We start from the raw sequence: 18,812 nt of genomic DNA, 5'->3' as shown, positions 1-18,812 counted from the left end.
ATACTCATTTTCACTATATTGATTCTTCCAATCCATGAACATGGTATATTTCTCCATCTATTAGTATCCTCTTTGATTTCTTTCATCAGTGTTTTATAGTTTTCTATATATAGGTCTTTTGTTTCTTTAGGTAGATATATTCCTAAGTATTTAATTATTTTCGTTGCAATGGTGAATGGAATTGTTTCCTTAATTTCTCTTTCTGTTTTCTCATTATTAGTGTATAGGAATGCAAGGGATTTCTGTGTGTTAAATTTTATATCCTGCAACTTTACTATATTCATTGATTAGCTCTAGTCATTTTCTGGTGGAGTCTTTAGGGTTTTCTATGTAGAGGATCATGTCATCTGCAAACAGTGAGAGTTTTACTTCCTCTTTTCCAATCTGGATTCCTTTTATTTCTTTTTCTGCTCTGATTGCTATGTTGAATAGCAGTGGTGAGAGTGGGCACTGTTGTCTTGTTCCTGACTTTAGGGGAAATGCTTTCAGTTTTTCACCATTGAGGATAATGTTTGCTGTGGGTTTGTCATATATAGCTTTTACTATGTTGAGGTATGTTCCTTCTATTCCTGCTTTCTGTAGGGTTTTTATCATAAATGGATGTTGAATTTTGCCAAAGGCTTTCTCTGCATCTATTGAGATAATCATATGGTTTTTATCTTTCAATTTGTTAATGTGGTGTATTACGTTGATTGATTTGCAGATATTGAAGAATCCTTGCAACCCTGGGATAAAGCCCACTTGGTCATGATGTATGATCTTTTTAATATGTTGTTGGATTCTGTTTGCTAGAATTTTGTTAAGGATTTTTGCATCTATGTTCATCAGTGATATTGGCCTGTAGTTTTCTTTTTCTGTGGCATCTTTGTCAGGTTTTGGTATTAGGGTGATGGTGGCCTCATAGAATGAGTTTGGAAGTTTACCTTCCTCTGCAATTTTCTGGAAGAGTTTGAGTAGGACAGGTGTTAGCTCTTCTCTAAATTTTTGGTAGAATTCAGCTGTGAAGCCGTCTGGACCTGGGCTTTTTTTTGCTGGAAGATTTGATTACAGTTTCAATTTCCGTGCTTGTGCCTGGTCTGCTAAGATTTTCTGTTTCTTCCTGGTTCAGTTTTTGGAAAGTTGTACTTTTCTAAGAATTTGTCCATTTCTTCCAGGTTGTCCATTTTATTGGCAATATAATTGCTGATAATAGTCTCTTATGATCCTTTGTATTTCTGTGTTGTCTGTTGTGGTCTCTCCATTTTCATTTCTAATTTTGTTGATCTGATTCTTCTCCCTTTGTTTCTTGATGAGTCTGGCTAATGGTTTGTCAATTTTATTTATCTTCTCAAAGAACCAGCTTTTGGCTTTGTTGATTTTTGCTATGGTCTCTTTTGTTTCTTTTGCATTTATTTCTGCCCTGATTTTTAAGATTTCTCCCCTATTAACCCTGGGGTTCTTCATTTCTTCCTTTTCTAGTTGCTTTAGGTGTAGAGTTGGGTTATTTATTTGACTTTTTTCTTGTTTCTTGAGGTAAGCCTGTATTGCTATGAACCTTCCCCTTAGCACTGCTTTTACAGTGTCCCAGACATGGAACAACAGACTGGTTCCAAATAGGAAAAGGAGTAGGTCAAGGCCGTATATTGTCACCCTGCTTATTGAACTTATATGCAGAGTACATCATGAGAAACACTGGGCTGGAGGAAGCACAGGCTGGAATCAAGATTGCCAGGAGAAAGATCAATAACCTCAGATACGCAGATGACACTACCCTTATGGCAGAAAGTGAAGAACTAGAGAGCCTCTTGATGAAAGTGAAAGAGGAGAGTAAAAAAGTTGACTTAAAACTCAATATTCAGAAAACTAAGATCATGGCATCTGGTCCCATCACTTCATGGCAAATAGATGGGGAAACAGTGGAAACAGTAGCTGATTTTAATTTTCTGGGCTCCAAAATCACTGCAGATCGTGACTGCAGCCATGAAATTAAAAGACGCTTACTCCTTGGAAGGAAAGTTATGACCAACCTAGACAGCATATTCAAAAGCAGAGACATTACTTTGCCAACAAAGGTCCGTCTAGTCAAGGCTATGGTTTTTCCAGTGTCATGTATGGATGTGAGAGTTGGACTATAAAGAAAGCTGAGCGCTGAAGAATTGATTATTTTGAACTGTGGGGTTGGAGAAGACTCTTGAGAGTCCCTTGGACTGTAAGGGGATCCAACCAGTCCATCCTAAAGGAGATCAGTCCTGGGAATTCATTGGAAGGACTGATGTTGAAGCTGAAACTCCAATACTTTGGCCACCTGATGCGGAGAGCTGACTCATTTGAAATGACCCTGATGCTGGGAAAGATTGAGGGCAGGAGGAGAAGGGGACGATGGAGGATGAGATGGTTGGATGGCATCACAGACTCAATGGATATGGGTTTGGGTGAACTCCAGGAGTTGGTGACGGACAGGGAGGCCTGGTGTGCTGTGGTTCATGGGGTCTCAAAGAGTTGGACACGACTGAGCAACTGAACTGAATAGGTTTTGGGTTGTTGTGTTTTCATTTTCATTCATTTCTACGCATATTTTGATTTCTTTTTTGATTTCTTCTGTGATTTGTTGGTTATTCAGCAGTGTGTTGTTCACCCATTCTTGACTAATGAGTAGAATATTAAACTTTTACAGGTTTTTCCTAAGAGGCCTTGGATAGTTTATAGGAATATTCTCCAAATACCGACATATTTTTTATCATTACATACAATTCAGTAAACCAATTAAGAAGTATAGGTGATTGTTTGGCATTCAATATTTTGGTGCTAGAGAAAAGGGGGCCAAAAGAAAAAAAAAGATATAATCCTAGTCCCCAAGATTTCAATCTTGTTGCACATAGGATGCTGGAAATACCTTAAACCAATACTGGAATTTATACTTTGCACTATAAACTTAACTGGCAAGTCTTCATTTCCAAGCCTGTATCAAACATTAATTTTTGATACTTGTTGATGCAAAATGCCTTTCACTCTCTAAACATAAATGTGTGATGTGTAACCTGGAGTGCTTTGCTTTCTTAAAGAGAAGTCTTCTGTGAATGCTGTTAATGGAACTGGTGGTAGCAATTCACCGAATAGAAGGCATATTTCTAGCCTCAGGCAACTTGATAGTAAATGGTGACAAAGACATTAAATAAGTTCTTCATACACTTTCAAGATCCTTCCTAAACCACTGCTGGATGGTTTTCAAATCCCATCAGGAAGAGTGATCATTTCCTATATTGACTGTGCCCAATTTTTTTTAGATGAACATAACCAGGGCAACATTATATGAACACTTTGATGAGTTCTCTACTATGGTCATTTAAATGGGTCATTTTATAGATGCTGTTTCTCTATTAAGTTAAATGAGAAACTTATGTTTCAGATATTGTACCCACTAGAAATACCATGACTCCACTAAGCGGCAACAATGTGTAAAATGTGGAGTACTCCAACTGTGAGGTTTATGAGATAGTCCAAGGCAATAAATACTCATTGAAACTTATGTGATTTTCTACAGTAAATGTTATTGGAAACAATAATACTTTCAGGAAACTACAATTCTCGCTTTACACAATCCCATCTGTCTGTGCCCCTCTCTCTTCTGCAGCATATTTAGCACTGCAACCACCCATGGTCAGACCTATCTGATCTGCCTCACTGACAGTTATCAGTATATAACCTCCAACTTCACGACTCTGCAATGTCAGACTGGGGTTCCTAACTAGACTGTGAATTCCCAAAGGGCAACGATTATGCTACTTATGTCTTCTGATTCTCAAAAAGGTTTGTAGCAGTGGATAAATGAAAAAATAGCTGTTGACAGACTGCTGCCAGCCATTCTTTATTGTAAGTGACATGTGAAAGAAAAATACCTTAAGATTTTTTTTTTAAGTGCAGAAAGAATTCAGTTCAGACCAACTGGATGAAAACATCTTAATCTCTATCAAAGGACATTTTCATGTTCTAGCTAAGCTCATACAAGCACTGCTTTGCTGATCCAGATATTAAAAATTCTGGTTAAAATCAAGAGTCTTCTTTGAACAAGGTACTCTGACATAGCCTTGTCCATTTAGTAGGCAATCCCTGATCAAACCTATTATTTACTTAAAATATTGTTTGGAGAACTATAAATTGTTACTATATTTGATATAAATATCAAAGTATGAGTTGGTGATTCTTGGTGGAAGGGGAAAGCCTTTTGACAAGGAATTATTCTTCACTGTAGATACTAAACTCTTTGTTTTCATAGAGCCTTTGCCTCATCATTTTAATGAAATGCCAGCTCAGTAAATATTTTTTAAATAAGGCATTTGGAGAAGTCAAGGGTTAATAAAAGGGAAATGATGGAATTTAGAGGAATGAAACATTCTTGATTTGTCCAAGTAGGGGAGCACTGGGATACGAAATAAGAGATCAAACATAACCTGTTACGCCTCAGGGGACACACAGGTACTATTTGTCTTTTATAGAGATTAAGGTCTTTTATGTGAGGGCAGGAATATTTAAAGCAGGACATGTTGAAATAAATTGAAAGGCAGTCATCAATAATAATCATTTCCATTTTCTGACCCAACTTCAATTCAAATTAAATGTTAAGTGAAAATTAACTAGTGAAAATAGCCAGTGAAAATCAGTAAGCAAACATATAGAACCAAGTTTTTAAGGTTTTTGGAATAAGAAAAACAGAAAGGTTAAGCTCTCATGGGCAAGTCGGGTTCTTCATCTATTAAACAAACAGCTAGACTAGATCGCTGAGCTCCAGCCCAGCTTCTTCCCTCTATCACCTCCCACCTCATGCCAGTATCTGTTCTCAAGTTCCCCACACTCACTTGCAGTTGATCTCAGGAAAATGAAATGTGGTTTTTCCTAATCAATACTTTTGTTGTTGTTGTTTAGTCACTAAGTCATGTCTTGACCCTTTTGGAACCCCATGGACTGTAGCATGTAAGGCTCATCTGTCCATGGGATTTCCCAGGCAAGAATACAGGAGTGGGTTGCCATTTCCGTCTCCAGGGGATCTGCCTGACCCAGGGATCGAACACACATCTCCTGATTGGCAGGTGGATTCTTTACAACTGTGCCACCTGGGAAGCCCAATCAATACTTTCAGTTCAGTCGCTCAGTTGTGTCCGACTCTTTGTGACCCCATGAATCGCAGCACCGCAGGCCTCCCTGTCCATCAGCAACTCCCGGAGTTTACTCAGACTCATGTCCATTGAGTCGGTGATGCCATCCAGCCATCTCATCCTCTGTCGTCCCCTTCTCCTCCTGCCCCCAGTCCCTCCCAGCATCAGGGTCTTTTCCAATGAGTCAACTCTTCGCATGAAGTGGCCAAAGTATTGGAATTTCAGCCTTAGCCTCAGTCTTTCCAGTGAACACTTAGGACTGATCTCCTGTAGAATGGACTGGTTGGATCTCCTTGCAGTCCAAGGGACTCTCAAGAGTCTTCTCCAACACCACAGTTCAAAAGCATGAAATATCAATAACCTCAGATATGCAGATGACACCACCCTTATGGCAGAAAGTGAAGAGGAACTAAAGAGCCTATTGATGAAAGTGAAAGTGGAGAGTGAAAAAGTTGGCCTAAAGCTCAACGTTCAGAAAACTAAGGTCATGGCATCTGGTCCCATCACTTCATGGCAAACAGACGGGGAAACAGTGGAAACAGTGTCAGACTTTATTTTTGGGGGCTCCAAAATCACTGCAGATGGTGACTGTAGCCATGAAATTAAAAGACGCTCACTCCTTGGAAGGAAGGTTATGACCAACCTCGATAGCATATTGAAAAGCAGAGACATTACTTTGCCAACAAAGGTCCGTCTAGTCAAGGCTATGGTTTTTCTAATGGTCGTGTATGGATGTGAGAGTTGGACTGTGAAGAAAGCTGAGACCTACTATATAAGTTAACAAAAGTTCATTCTTACCAGATTTGCAACTGTCTACTAAATCATCTTCCAGGATAACCTGCATCGATCGTGGAATACTTCCAACAGATAGCCTTTGAACCTAGCAAGGAAAAGAAAGTGGATACTGAGTACATGTAGATATATACTAAATATTCAGAAGCCTAGCAGTTCTTGACATTACTGTCTGTTTCTCTGGTATTATCATGCAATTTAATTATGATGGGGATTTAGGGAATTTTCTTGAAACTTGTGCCTACTATCAGTTGAAGAATTTACTAAAACTAAACTAAAATAAAAACATCCAGATAGAAATAGCTCAAAGTATAATCAACCTGGTGGGTGGTCAAAATAAAACATGCTCCAGCTACTAAACACAATAATAAAGTTACTTAACCAGAAAAGAGAGGCAGTTCTACCCTGATCTCTATTCATAAGACCTGGGACAAATCACTCAGTTCCTTTGATTATTCGTTAGTAAGAGAACTCTAGCTTTATTCTTATTATATGTGTGCCTCATTACTTCCTTTATAGAAGACTAATCTCTCAGGTTCCCTTGCAGCTAAGTGTGGTCATATGACTAAGTTCTGACCAATGAGACACAAGCAAACTTGTTGCAGAAGACTTTGAGGGAGACAGCTTAAATGGATATTTGGTTTAGATGACAGGTGCTTTTGCTTCCTTTTTCCTATTCCTTGACTGGGATACAGATGTTACAGAATTGTAGCCACCATCCTGAACCACTGACCACCATAAGAATAGAAGCCATTTATTAAGAATGGTGTAGAAAGACAGAAGGGGTCTGAGTCTTTGACACTGAATAAAGCCTTTGTGTTTAAGTTGCAAGTAAAGGAAACTAAGGCTCATGCATACATGTTTAAAATGTTTATGTATACCTCATTTGGCACAGCATGTAAATTGTACCTAAACCCTAAATCCTGCCCACTCCGGTGTTTAACCACCAACTAAATCCATTTAATTTTTTCCTATCACTTAGGTAAACTTCTTAAAAATTCACTTTTTCAATTTAAAATAATTATTAAGTCACTTCATAACCTTCCTGCCAATGCTCATTATAAAAAGATGACCATTTTATGTCTCTAAATTCTATACCCTATGAGAAAAAAATGTCATGCTTGATCTTATACTAGGTGATGACGCAAGTTCCACATATAATCTGTTACATGTTCCCGAGTCCTGGCAGTTTACTCAAAGCTGAAAAACACTTCTTCAAATTTATTTTTCTCATGTATTTGATCATTTACCTGTTCCTGAATTTTGATTTCCTGATAATCTCTACACCTGGTTGGAGATGACAAGTCTGAGAGGCAAGTGAATTTTGAAGAATCACAGTTCTCCAAGCTGGGACATGAGGATGGCCGGAAGAAAGTATAATACTGCTCAAAGTCAGCCTGGACCACAAATACATGCTTGCACTTGTTACACATGTAATCCCGCTCAAACTCCAGGATCTTCACCAGACTTGTTCGAATTACTGTCCCCGTGACAGACAAGAAGTGTCCCACATCCTTGGTTTTAGGGATGTGCTCCCTCACCAGCTCAGGACAAACAGGCAATCCTGATGGAGAAACAAAACAAAAACACATCAACTTATATCTTGAGATATGATTCCATGCAATATATTTTTCTCGTATTTCCTAAAGGAGTATAATTTCAGGAAAAAAGAAAAAACTTCTGTGTTTTACTTAAGAAAAAGGTCAAATCAACTCAATTAAGAAAACAGAAAAGACACAACAGTCAGAATGGCCATCATCAAAAAGTCTACAAATGATAAATGCTGGAGAGGGTATGGAGAGAAGAAAACCCTCCTACACTATTGATGGTGACGTAAATTGGCAGAGTCACTATGGAGAACAGTATGGAGATTCCTTAAAAAACTAAAAATACAACTTCCATATGTTCCAGAAATCCCATTCCTGGGAGAAAAACATGGTTGGCAAGAATACATGCATCCCAATGTAAACTGCAGTGCTGTTTACAACAGCCAAGACATGGAAGCAACCTAAATATCCATCGACAGAGGAATGGATAAAAAAGATGTAGTACATATATACAATGGGATATTACTCAGCCATTAAAAAGAATGAAATAATGCCATTTGCAGCAATATGAATGGACCTAGAGACTGTCATACGGAGTGAAGGAAGTCAGACAGGAGGAGAAATATCATATGATATCCCTTATATGTGAAATCTAAAAAGAAATGATACAAATGAATTTACTTACAGAAGAGTAAGAAAGTAAGAAAGAGACTCACAGACTCAGAGAACAAACCTATAGTTGCCATGGGAGTACAGGGAAGGATGAGAGGAAGGGTTAGGGAGTTTGGGATAGACAGATACACAGTGCCATATTTAAAATAGATAATCAACAAAGACCTACTGTATAGCACATGGAAATTTGCTCAATGTTATGTGGCAACCTGGTTGAAAGCAGAGTTTGAGGGAGAGTGGATACATGTATATGTATGGCTGAGTCCCTTTGTTGATAGTTTCCCTGAAACTATCACAACATTGTTAATTGGCTATACCTCAGTATAAAAAAAAAAAGAATAAGATGCACATATACTTTAATACAATGGAATATTACTCAGCCATTAAAACAAATGAAATAAAGCCATTTACAACAACATGGATGAACCTGGAGATTATCATAGTAAGTGAAATAAGTCAGATAGAGGAAGACAAATATCATATGATACTGCTTACATGTGAAATCGAAAAACCAACAAAATGATGCACACACTACTGGATTTAAAATAGATAACCAGCAAGGACCCACTGCATAGCACAGGGAACTCTGCTCAATATTCTGTAATAACCTAAATGGGAAAAGAACTAGAAAAAGAACAGATAATGTGTATGTGTAATTGAATCGCTCTGTTGTATGGCTGAAACTAACACAACATTGTTAATCAACTATGCTCCAATATATAATAAAATTTTTTTAAAAAATAGAAAAGAATTATTCCAAATAACAATTGTCAGTGGACTCTCTTTAAAAGTATGGATGATAAAATAACCTGGATTTTAAAAAGAACTGATCCTCTTAAGAGGGCTATCTGTTAAGTAGAATGTAAATACAGTATATTACATTCTATCTCAGTAAAAATGTAAATAGAGTATATAAATTTAACCTTACTCAATGACAAATACACTGCCACACACCACACATAAAATCAATTGATGACTCTGATAACAATTGTGGTTCTGATAACCACAAAGCTAAGTGATAAAGAAATGGCAGTGGAATGACCAAAGGCTAGTGCTTTCTCTAGTTAGGTTTAGGATTTATTAATACATAAATCTGACAGTGTTTTCAAGCCTTGTAACTTGCCCTCTCTAGTCTTGCCTTTCTCATGACTTCCAATCTCCTAGTCCAGACAAAAAGCGTGAATATCTGCAAATCATGGTACCTCTGCAGCTTTCCTACGCTACTTTGGAGAACTCTCCCCAGTTCACTCAGCAAGTTAGGGTACATTCAGATTTACCCTTCTGCAAGAAAACCTAAGTCGAGGCTAGCACCCTCACACATACAAAAATAGAAGCGCTAAACAAAATGGTAAAATGAATGCACTAATGCATAGAAGATGTCCTTTATATCTGGAGGAAACTTCTGCCAGGAAGAGTGTAAAAGAAGGTACTCCTGGAGTCCAGAGACACCTTCCTTTCCTTGCAAGTGATGATCTAGCCCTGGGCATGCTGGGTCATGACAAGACTATGCAATACTGGTTTTACTTCGATCAGCATGAGGAATTGTGCTAGAGAGATATTCCACACTCAGGAAGAAAGCAGGTGGGAGGTGAAGAGTTTTAGCCTCAACCACAAGGGTCCCTCCCTCTTATGCTCACCAACCCTCTCTGTGTTCCTCCTGCAGTGCCAGGGTGAGTGAATTCCCTGCTGTCCAGACCGCCAAGGGGCCTGTGGCTAAATGCAATTATAGCATCTCTAATGAAAAAAACTAAGTAAACAATTACAACCGACTTTTCTAAGAAAATCAGCTTTTCATAATCTTCTACACTTTAACAATACAGGACAATATGACATCTTAATGTTATCTCACTGAATGGAATCATGTATGTGATACATGTGAAAATAAACTTTTTTTTTTAGAATCAAACAAATTAGTCTGGAACATGATATTACCATTAAGTGATTTATTTTTTATTCTAAAGTAACTGCATTATTTTAAGAAAAGGGTAGTAGAGGTGAGTATATTTTTGGATCTTCACACTGTTTCATATTATTGCAATTTTTAAGCAAATTTATAATATGAAGATAGAGCTAAAAGTAACAGCAAAACTGACCACAAAAATCAAAACGTTAGAACTAAAAAAGAGTAAGGGATGATAGAAATGTCAATTTATTTTAATCTTTTTGTCTTACTATATGTTACTAAGTGTATTCTTCAACTTATCCCAGTAAAGCAGCAGGTACATCAGAAATTAAGCCACCATTAACACTAAACAACAAAAACTCTATCATTCTCTGACTCATTTAACGAGAGAAATTAAATTATTACTTAAAACAGAGACACATCCAGATCTGTGTTAGAGGTTATGTCCAGATCAATTACTTCAGGAGAAGGCAATGGCATCCCACTCCAGTACTCTTGCCTGGAAAATCCCATGGATGGAGGAGCCTGGGGGGCTGCAGTCCATGGGGTCGCCAAGAGTCGGACACTACTGAGCGACTTCACTTTCACTTTTACTTTCATGCATTGGAGAAGGAAATGGCAACCCACTCCAGTGTTCTTGCCTGGAGAATCCCAGGGACGGGGGAGCCTGGTGGCTGCCGTCTATGGGGTTGCACAGAGTCAGACACAACTGAAGCGACTTAGCAGCAGCAACTTAGCAGCAATTACTTCAAGCCCGTGGTTGCCGGCAGGCAGTCCCTGGAAATCAGCATCAGCCTCAGAGCTTTCGAGAAATGCAGATTCTTGGACAAGAGGTCAGATCTCTTCCATGAATAACTCTGGGGGTGGGGCCCAGCAATCAGCACTTTAACAAGTCCTACAGGTGATTCTGATGCCCATTAATGTTTGAGAAACACTACTTGAAATAACATGTGAGGGGCTTCCCTGAGGGCTCACTGGTAAGGAATCTGCCTGCCAATGCAGGAGACATGAGTTCGATCCCTGATCCTAGAGGATACCACCTGCCATGGAGCAACTTAAGCATACGTGCCACAACTACTGAGCCTGTGCTCTAGAGCCCGTGCTCCACAAGAGAAGCCACTGCAGTGGGAAGCCTGTGCAACACAGCTGGCAGAGTCGCAGCCACTCTCTGCAACTAGAGAAAAGCCTGCACAGCTTCGAAGACCCAGGACAGCCAAAAAAAAATAAATAAATAATGTTTTAAAAAAACCCATGTGAGTGCTATTTTTTCCTCACTTACTTTGATGCTGTTTATTTGAATACCTTTCATCAAAACCACTTCGAATAGCAAGTAAATTTTCTGTGTCTATGCTCAGTCACTCAGTCGTGTCTGACTGTTTGTGACCCCATGGACTGCAGCCTGCCAGGCTCCTCTGCCCATGGAGTTTTCCAGGCAAGGATACTGGAGTAGGTTGCCATTTCCTACTCTAGGGGATGTTCCCGATCCAGGAATCAAGCTTGCGTCTCCTGCACTGGCAGGCGATTCTTTACCACTGCACCACCTGGGAAGCCCAAGTAAACTTCAGACCAATAACAATCCCAGAAGACAAAGAGCAATGCATATTCTAGAAAAACAAGCCAGAAAAACGTCTTATGTTCCTAAGGAGACGGAGCCACAGAGACATCCTGTGTGTGTGTGTTCAGTCACTCAGTCGTATCCAACTCTATGAGACCCCGTGGATGGTAGCCCACCAGACTCCTCTGTCCCTGGGATTTACACCTGGCGAGAATACTAGAGTGGGTTGCCATTTCCTCCTCCAGGGAATCTTCCAGACCCAGAGATCGAACTCATGTTTCCCACATCTCCTGCATTGGCAGGTGGATTCTCTACCACTGAGCCACTGGGGAAGCCCACAGAGGCATCCTAGGTTTTACTAATTCAATGCCTTGCCTGAGTCCAAAATGGAGGTGCAATATACCTAAAACCAGACCATTCCCACTCCTGGTTCATTCTGCCTGGGACACCCGCATCCCTCCCTGATCTCATCTTCTAGTCTAGAATCCTTGGGTGAATCATCTAGGACAATTCACTCCCTGCTCAGCGAGCTAATATATCTTTTAAATATCTTCAGTGACACATTTGTCACATACACATGTGTCACATAAGTAAAAGATGCCAGTGAGTGCCTTTACAATTATGTTCAATACGTACATATGCATGGATCTGTGGGCATACATACATAAATTGGGAAATAAATTTGACTATACAGCTGTCTCCCTTATAGCCTTGAAGCTCTTTAGATGAGGGACTATACCATATGCATTTTGGTTTCCCAAGGGTCTAGCAAATCCCCACATGGGATATGTTTGTAGAATGATGTTATTTTGGTAGTAATATAATTCGCAAGTCACTTTCTCAGAGGATAATGAAGAAACGGGCTAAATTCACCTGAAACCAATAGGATCACTTAGGCAGACAGAATTTTAGTATTTAAACTGAGCATTGAAAAGTGTCTAAACATAAAGACAGCCTAAAGTCATTTCTTAAATACCATTTCAATAACATCAACTAAAGTCCCTTTTAACAACCATTCTGAAACATCATAAGAACAGAACATTTTTTCTTGATCCTAGCAAGATATTACCTAGTATCTGATACATAAAGATTAATAATATTCATAATTTTATTCCAGTAAGTGTAACTGCAGATACTATTTTTTCACCTAAATCAAGTATCTGATATTTTTTTGAATTTTAATTTATCTCCAAGGAATTCTATAGGGACTCCTAATCTTTCTGAAATCACAGCATTCATTTTTGGGTTTTTTTTTTTTTTCCTTTTTTTTTGGCCAGGCAGCATTTGGGATCTTAGTTCCCTGACCAGGGATCGAACCTGCATCCCCTGTATTGGAAGCACAGAGTCTTAACCACTGGACCACTCGGGAAGTCCCACAGCAATCGATTTTGTTATTTATAAATCCCCATCTTTCTGAAATGTAGTAAATACTTATTTTCAAACAAAATGGCACATCTATTCTCTAATCCTAGATTGCAGGAATTCAAAGACATAGCTTTAACACTACAAGTTGCTAATTGCTCCACTGCAATTTCTTTAAACTTAAGAGGCTTTGTCTGTTATTCATTCCAAAAAAGTTACTGAGGGCCTGATAGGTGCCCAGCACAATGCTAATCTTGATATATAAAAATAATGAATTTTATCACTGGGTAGCATCTACCAAATTTTCTTATTCTTTGAATTACCTATACTTTTATTGTCAGTAGTCACCCAAACTCAGAAAGCTGTATTAGTTTTATACACACGTACATATGTGTATATATGCACACAAATATTCTCCCTCCTCTCAGTTGGTATGGCTAGTAGCCAGCCTAGCCTTCCAAATGTCCAGAGAAACAGTATAGAATCATGATTCTTCTCCAAAAGTGACCATCAATTACACAATGGATATGTTTTTAAGTATGGTGGCTTAGTTGCTAAATTGTGTCTGACTCTTGTGACCCCGTAGACAGTAGCCCTCCAGGCTTCTCTATCCATGGGATTTTCCCAAGCAAGAATACTGGAGTGAGTTGCCATTTCCTTCTCTAGGGGATCTTTCTGACCTGGAGATGAAACCTGGGTCTTCTGCATTGCAGGTTGATTCCTTACTATCTGAGTCACCTGGAAAGCCCATTTTAAGTATAAAAATCTATTATTAGTGCTTGAACTCAATATATGTTGGGATTTCTCAAAATCTTCCTAAAAAACAATATGGCAGTAAAATTCACCTGATATCCTGGCATGAAGATTCTGCTTCATGGAGAGACCTTCAGGTTGAGAAAGGGACTGGAGAATCGTCAAGGCTGATCTTCTCAGTGCATTATCAAAAATAGTTAGCACTTCATTAGGGAAGGCATTGAAATATTCCCCAATTTCCATGTTGGTCTCAAAAAGGGTCATGGCATTAACCACAACTGGGTAATGAGCATCTTCATCTCTTTCCTTCAAGATGAGAAGTATGTCGTTCTTATGGTACTCCGAAACATAGGACTCAAACACTTGACCAACCAATGTAACTTGATCGCTATTCATCTTGATCTAGGTAACTAAAGAAAGAGAAAGGACTGTGTTATACCTTTGCTTTTCTAGACTTAATATACTAGTTTACAAAAAAGACTGTTTGGCTGTAAATCATTCTGACTTTGCACCAGACTCTAATTTGATCTGAATTATCTGTTATAGTCACTTGCCTGGAAAATTCCATGGACAGAGGATCCTGGTGGACTACAGTCCGTGGTGTCACAAAGAGTTGGACATGACTTAGCGACTGAGCACAATTATTAAGCACATAAAATCTTAAATGCCATAAATCTTAAACTTAAATCTTTTGGTTTAAGTTCCTCCTAGTAGAGTTCTTTGCAAGCATCCTGGTTCCAGGTTTTATTTACATAAAAAACATTTTTCTCTCTCTCCCTGGCAAACCTAGTCTCACACACACACACACACACACACACACACACACTCATTTGTATTCTGCTACATACTACTATTCAGACCGGTAGCAATTCTGACTTAAGGAGTTAATAAATTGGCTTTAGAAATTTACATTTGGAGGTGAAAGTGTTCCTCTTTTCTTTTTCTAACCTCGGAAAACTATTGTTGTTTTAGTCTCTAAGTCATGTCTGACTTTTTGAGACTCCATGGACTGTAGCCCATCAGGCTCCTCTGTCCCTGGGATTTTCCAAGCAAGAATACTGGAGTGGGTTGCCATTTCCTTCTCCAAGGGATCTTCCCAACCCAGGGATCAAACCCAAGTTTTCCATGTCTCCTGCATTGGCAGGTGGATTCTTAACCACTGAGCCTCCTAGGAAGCTCCACACTAGAAATCAGCTGGCAGGAAAAAATGGCTTCTTAAAAATAATTTTACTTCTTAGCCACTTTGTTCTTTCAGTGCTTATGACCGGAAGGGGTTCAGCTGGCTTCAGCAAAAATAGTTGTGAAAAGTATAAAAAAAAAACTAGGAAATTAAATTGAGGAAAGGAAACTGTCTCTAAATGAGAAATCACTATGATTAAAAGTAAATATATTACATTTTAATTTATATCTACAGATTAAAAAGGGCCTGCTGCTATTCTATTTTCATGAATATATGTAGATAACATGTACAAGGCACTATTCTGGGAAATGAAAAAAGCACAATAAAAGGTCCTCTATGCCTCAGATAACCAAAGAACAGATCAAATGAAGTGATGTTCTAACAGTGGTAAAAATGCAATACAAATGGGAGCACAAAAGAGACAAGAATTAAATATAAATGGAGTGACAACCCCAGACGTGCCAAAGGACAGTTACAAATAAACTGCCCAAATTGATCATTTAAGAAATTCACATTTGGTTTGGAAACAGACCACTGGAGGACAAATGTCCTTTGACTTATTTCATTCAATCAACATCTGTTGTCCTAGAAATAGATGAAAGAAGATTGTTATGACATTCACGGTTTAGCATCCTAAATATGTGTTACACGTGCTACTAGCAATATTTTGCTTTCTCTGGGAAGCTACTCGAAGGTATGAAAGGAGTAAGGGGTAGTATACCACAGTTATGTCAAGAATCCTGACACTCACAGGATGCCAATGTGAGATTAAGAGATGTATAGGCCACTACACTGATAAGTATTTTGTGTGGGGTAGGTATACATTCAGCTAAGAGTAAAGAAGAAAAAGCACTTGGGAAAGAACAACTAATCATACAGTATTTTCATCATTTGGCCTTTGCTGGAAAAACAAAACAAAACAAAACTGGGACTCTTAGAGTGGCTATAAGATAAGGTCTCAGTTCAGTTCAGTCTCTCAGTCATGTCCAGACTCTTTGCAACCCCACAGACTGCAGCATGCCAGGCTTCCCTGTCCATCACCAACTCCAGGAGCTTGCTCAAACTCATGTCCATCGAATCAGTGATGCCATCCAACCATCTCATCCTCTGTTGTCCCTTTAGATAACCTCTAAGATTCTATAAATGCATATTAAATTTGGAGCCAAAAACTTAGCAACTTAAAAGGCAGTTTCACATAAGGCTGGAAGGGGGTAGTCTCAGAATTCATGGTTCATATTAAGATCAGTTTAAATTTCGCCTAGTCTTTTTGAAACAGCATCACTAAAAAAAAAAGCATTCACTTTCAATATCTGGGCACAACTGACTAAGCAGCTTGCTAACCCTAGAAACATGCTCACCCATATTTGAGCAGCGTTTTACAACTTTCAAGTTCCTTTTCCTTTTTCTTATGGAATATTTGAAGACAAATAAAGCCAGGTTGTGCTACTTTATTCTCTTAAGTAAATCACCAACAAGAAAAACCCAGGAGGATGCATAAGCTGTAACTTCCAGCTGGGTCCCTGGGAATCACAGCCCGCACACCCGCCGCACCGCCCCTCCGGGGGCCACGCCCCTGCACCCTAAGATCCGCCCTCTTTGGCACCGCCCCCTTCCCGCCCCCCAGCTTCAGCTCTCCGCGTCCTCCCCGCGGGCGCTCCGCAAACGTGGAGCCAAGTTGTGCCCGGAGAACAGCTTTCCACACTTCCGTCTCTGGACACTGCCCGTGCCCGACAACAACATTTCCTAGGCTCGGCTGCGGGCAGCCGCATCGCCGGCCCAGGCCCGAAGTTGAATAGTTTTGGAATTAACCAGGTGTGGGCAAGACTTGGGACGCTCTGCGGGAGAAATAAAGAATGGTGAAACGAAGCTGCGGCTTTCACTTACTGGCGGTTACGCGGTGTCAGAAGTCACCGGGGGCTGCTCCCGACGCTGAGGGACACGAAGGGCTCAGGCCAGGCGGCGGGGTAGTGCGCGGGGCCCGCGAGGCGGGAGGAGGCCCCGGGTGGAGGCGGGGCGGGTGGCGCGCGCGGGGCCGCTGGAGGCGCCGTCGGCCCCGGGGACGCGCAGGCACCCGCGGGTCCGCCTGGCGCCCGGGCGAAGTAGGCGCCACGCGGGCGGCTTGATCGGGCCCGCGCTCCCGAGGGACGCCGGGCCGCGCACTGCCTCAAGTTGGCGGTTCAGGTGCCTCTTCCGGGTGGAGGAGCGGGCGGGCGGGCGCGCGCCCCGCGGAGCGCTGCCGGACGAGAGAGGCGGGGCGGGGCGGGGCTGGATGGGAGGAGCGAGGCGGGTCCCGGCCAGGGCGCCAGGAGCCCCGGGGCGGGCTAGACGGAGCAGTAGGCGGTGGCTCTTAGGTTTTGCACGCGCTGGGCTTTCCTTCTTGTCTTAAGACCTCTGCCAGACCCAAAGCCGCCAAGATTTTTCTGTTTTCTTCCACAAGGTTTAGAATGAAGGTTTTAAGTTTAGGTTTATGATTAATTTTGAGCTGATTTTTGGATATGCTGCAAAATACGGATTTTTTTTTGCGAAATACGGATCTTGGGATAACTTTATTAATAGAAATCTACTACTATTAAAAGAGCTATATTTTTTCCACTGAATAGCCTTTGGACTTACCTCCAATGTCAGTTGTCCTTATATGCGGGTCTAAGACTTAATATTCTGTTCCCCGATGTATTTGTCTAGCTTTATAAAAATACGGTCATAAACAGGGTCATTTGAAAAGACCCTGATGTTGGGACAGATTGAAGGCGGGAGAAGGGGACGACAGAAGATATGATGGTTGGATGGCATCACCAAATCAATGGATGTGAGTTTGCGTAAACTCCGGGAGCTGGCGATGGACAAGGGAGGCCTGGCGTGCTGCAGTGCATGGGGTCTCAAACAGCTGGACACGACTGAGCAACTGAACTGAACTGATAAAAACACGAGGTTGTCTTAATTACTGTAACTATAATGAGTTGTGAAATCGGGTAGATCGTTTGGCCTCTAGTTTTGTTCTTTTTCAAAGTTGTTAGGGCTCTTCTGTTCCAAATGAATTTTAAAGCCAGCCTGTTGTTTTCTGTGAAAAAGCTGCAATTTTTATTGGGGTTGCATAGAATCTGTCGGAGAAGGCAACGGCACCCCACTCCAGAACTTTTGCCTAGAAAATCCCATGGATAGAGGAGCCTGGTAGGCTGCAGTCCATGGGGTTTCGAAGAGTCGGACACAACTGAGCAACTTCACTTTCACTTTTCACTTTCATGCATTGGAGAAGGAAATGGCAACCCACTCCAGTGTTCTTGCCTGGAGAATCCCAGGGACGGGGAAGCCTGGTGGACTGCCGTCTCTGGGGTCGCACAGAGTTGGACACGACTGAAGCGACTTAGCAGCAGCAGCAGAATCTGTAGGTCAGTTTGGGAAGAATCTATTTGTTATTAGTATTTTATGACCCTTGAATAAAGTAAACCTCCCGCTCTATTTAGGGGTTCAGTTCAGTTCAGTTGCTCAGTCATGTCCGACTCTTTGCGACCCCATGAATCGCAGCACGCCAGGCCTCCCTGTCCATCACCAACTCCCAGAGTTCACTCAAACTCCCACCATCTCATCCTCTGTAGTCCCCTTTTCCTCCTGCCCCCAATCCCTCCCAGCGTCAGAGTCTTTTCCAATGAGTTAGCTCTTCGCATGAGGTGGCCAAAGTTCTGGAGTTTCAGCTTTTTGTCCTTCCAAAGAACACCCAGGGCTGATCTCCTTTAGAATGGACTGGTTGGATATCCTTGCAGACCAAGGGACTCACAAGAGTCTTCTCCAACACCACAGTTCAAAAGCGTCAATTCTTCGGCACTCAGCTTTCTTCACAGTCCAACTCTCACATCCATACATGACCACTGGAAAAACCATAGCCTTGACTAGACGGACCTTTGTTGGCAAAGTAATGTCTCTG

The 18,812-nt window shown here is 40.7% G+C and overlaps 1 protein-coding gene across 3 annotated transcripts in view; it reads right to left on the bottom strand.

Annotated features, from left to right (window-relative positions):
* The window catches only part of MCM9 (minichromosome maintenance complex component 9), a 97,308-nt gene extending 80,419 nt beyond the window's left edge, over positions 1–16,889 (bottom strand). For 2 of the 3 annotated variants that reach the window (XM_010861800.1, XM_010861801.1), the window contains exons 1-4: positions 16,778–16,889; positions 13,806–14,123; positions 7,172–7,485; positions 5,928–6,009 (exon numbers count right to left, since the gene is read on the bottom strand). In XM_010861800.1, coding sequence (XP_010860102.1) covers positions 5,928–6,009; positions 7,172–7,485; positions 13,806–14,109 — 700 coding nt within the window. In that variant the 5' untranslated portion in view covers positions 14,110–14,123; positions 16,778–16,889. The remainder of the gene's footprint in view (positions 1–5,927; positions 6,010–7,171; positions 7,486–13,805; positions 14,124–16,777) is intronic. The other variant, XM_010861802.1, reaches the window with a different exon arrangement.
* Positions 16,890–18,812: the final 1,923 nt, after the last annotated feature.

Source organism: Bison bison, unplaced genomic scaffold (assembly GCF_000754665.1).
Source record: "Bison bison bison isolate TAMUID 2011002044 unplaced genomic scaffold, Bison_UMD1.0 scf7180017864473, whole genome shotgun sequence".
NCBI classification, from domain to species: Eukaryota; Metazoa; Chordata; class Mammalia; order Artiodactyla; family Bovidae; genus Bison; species Bison bison.
Note: the sequence above shows the minus strand (reverse complement) of the source record. Positions and strands in the feature narration are given on the sequence as shown.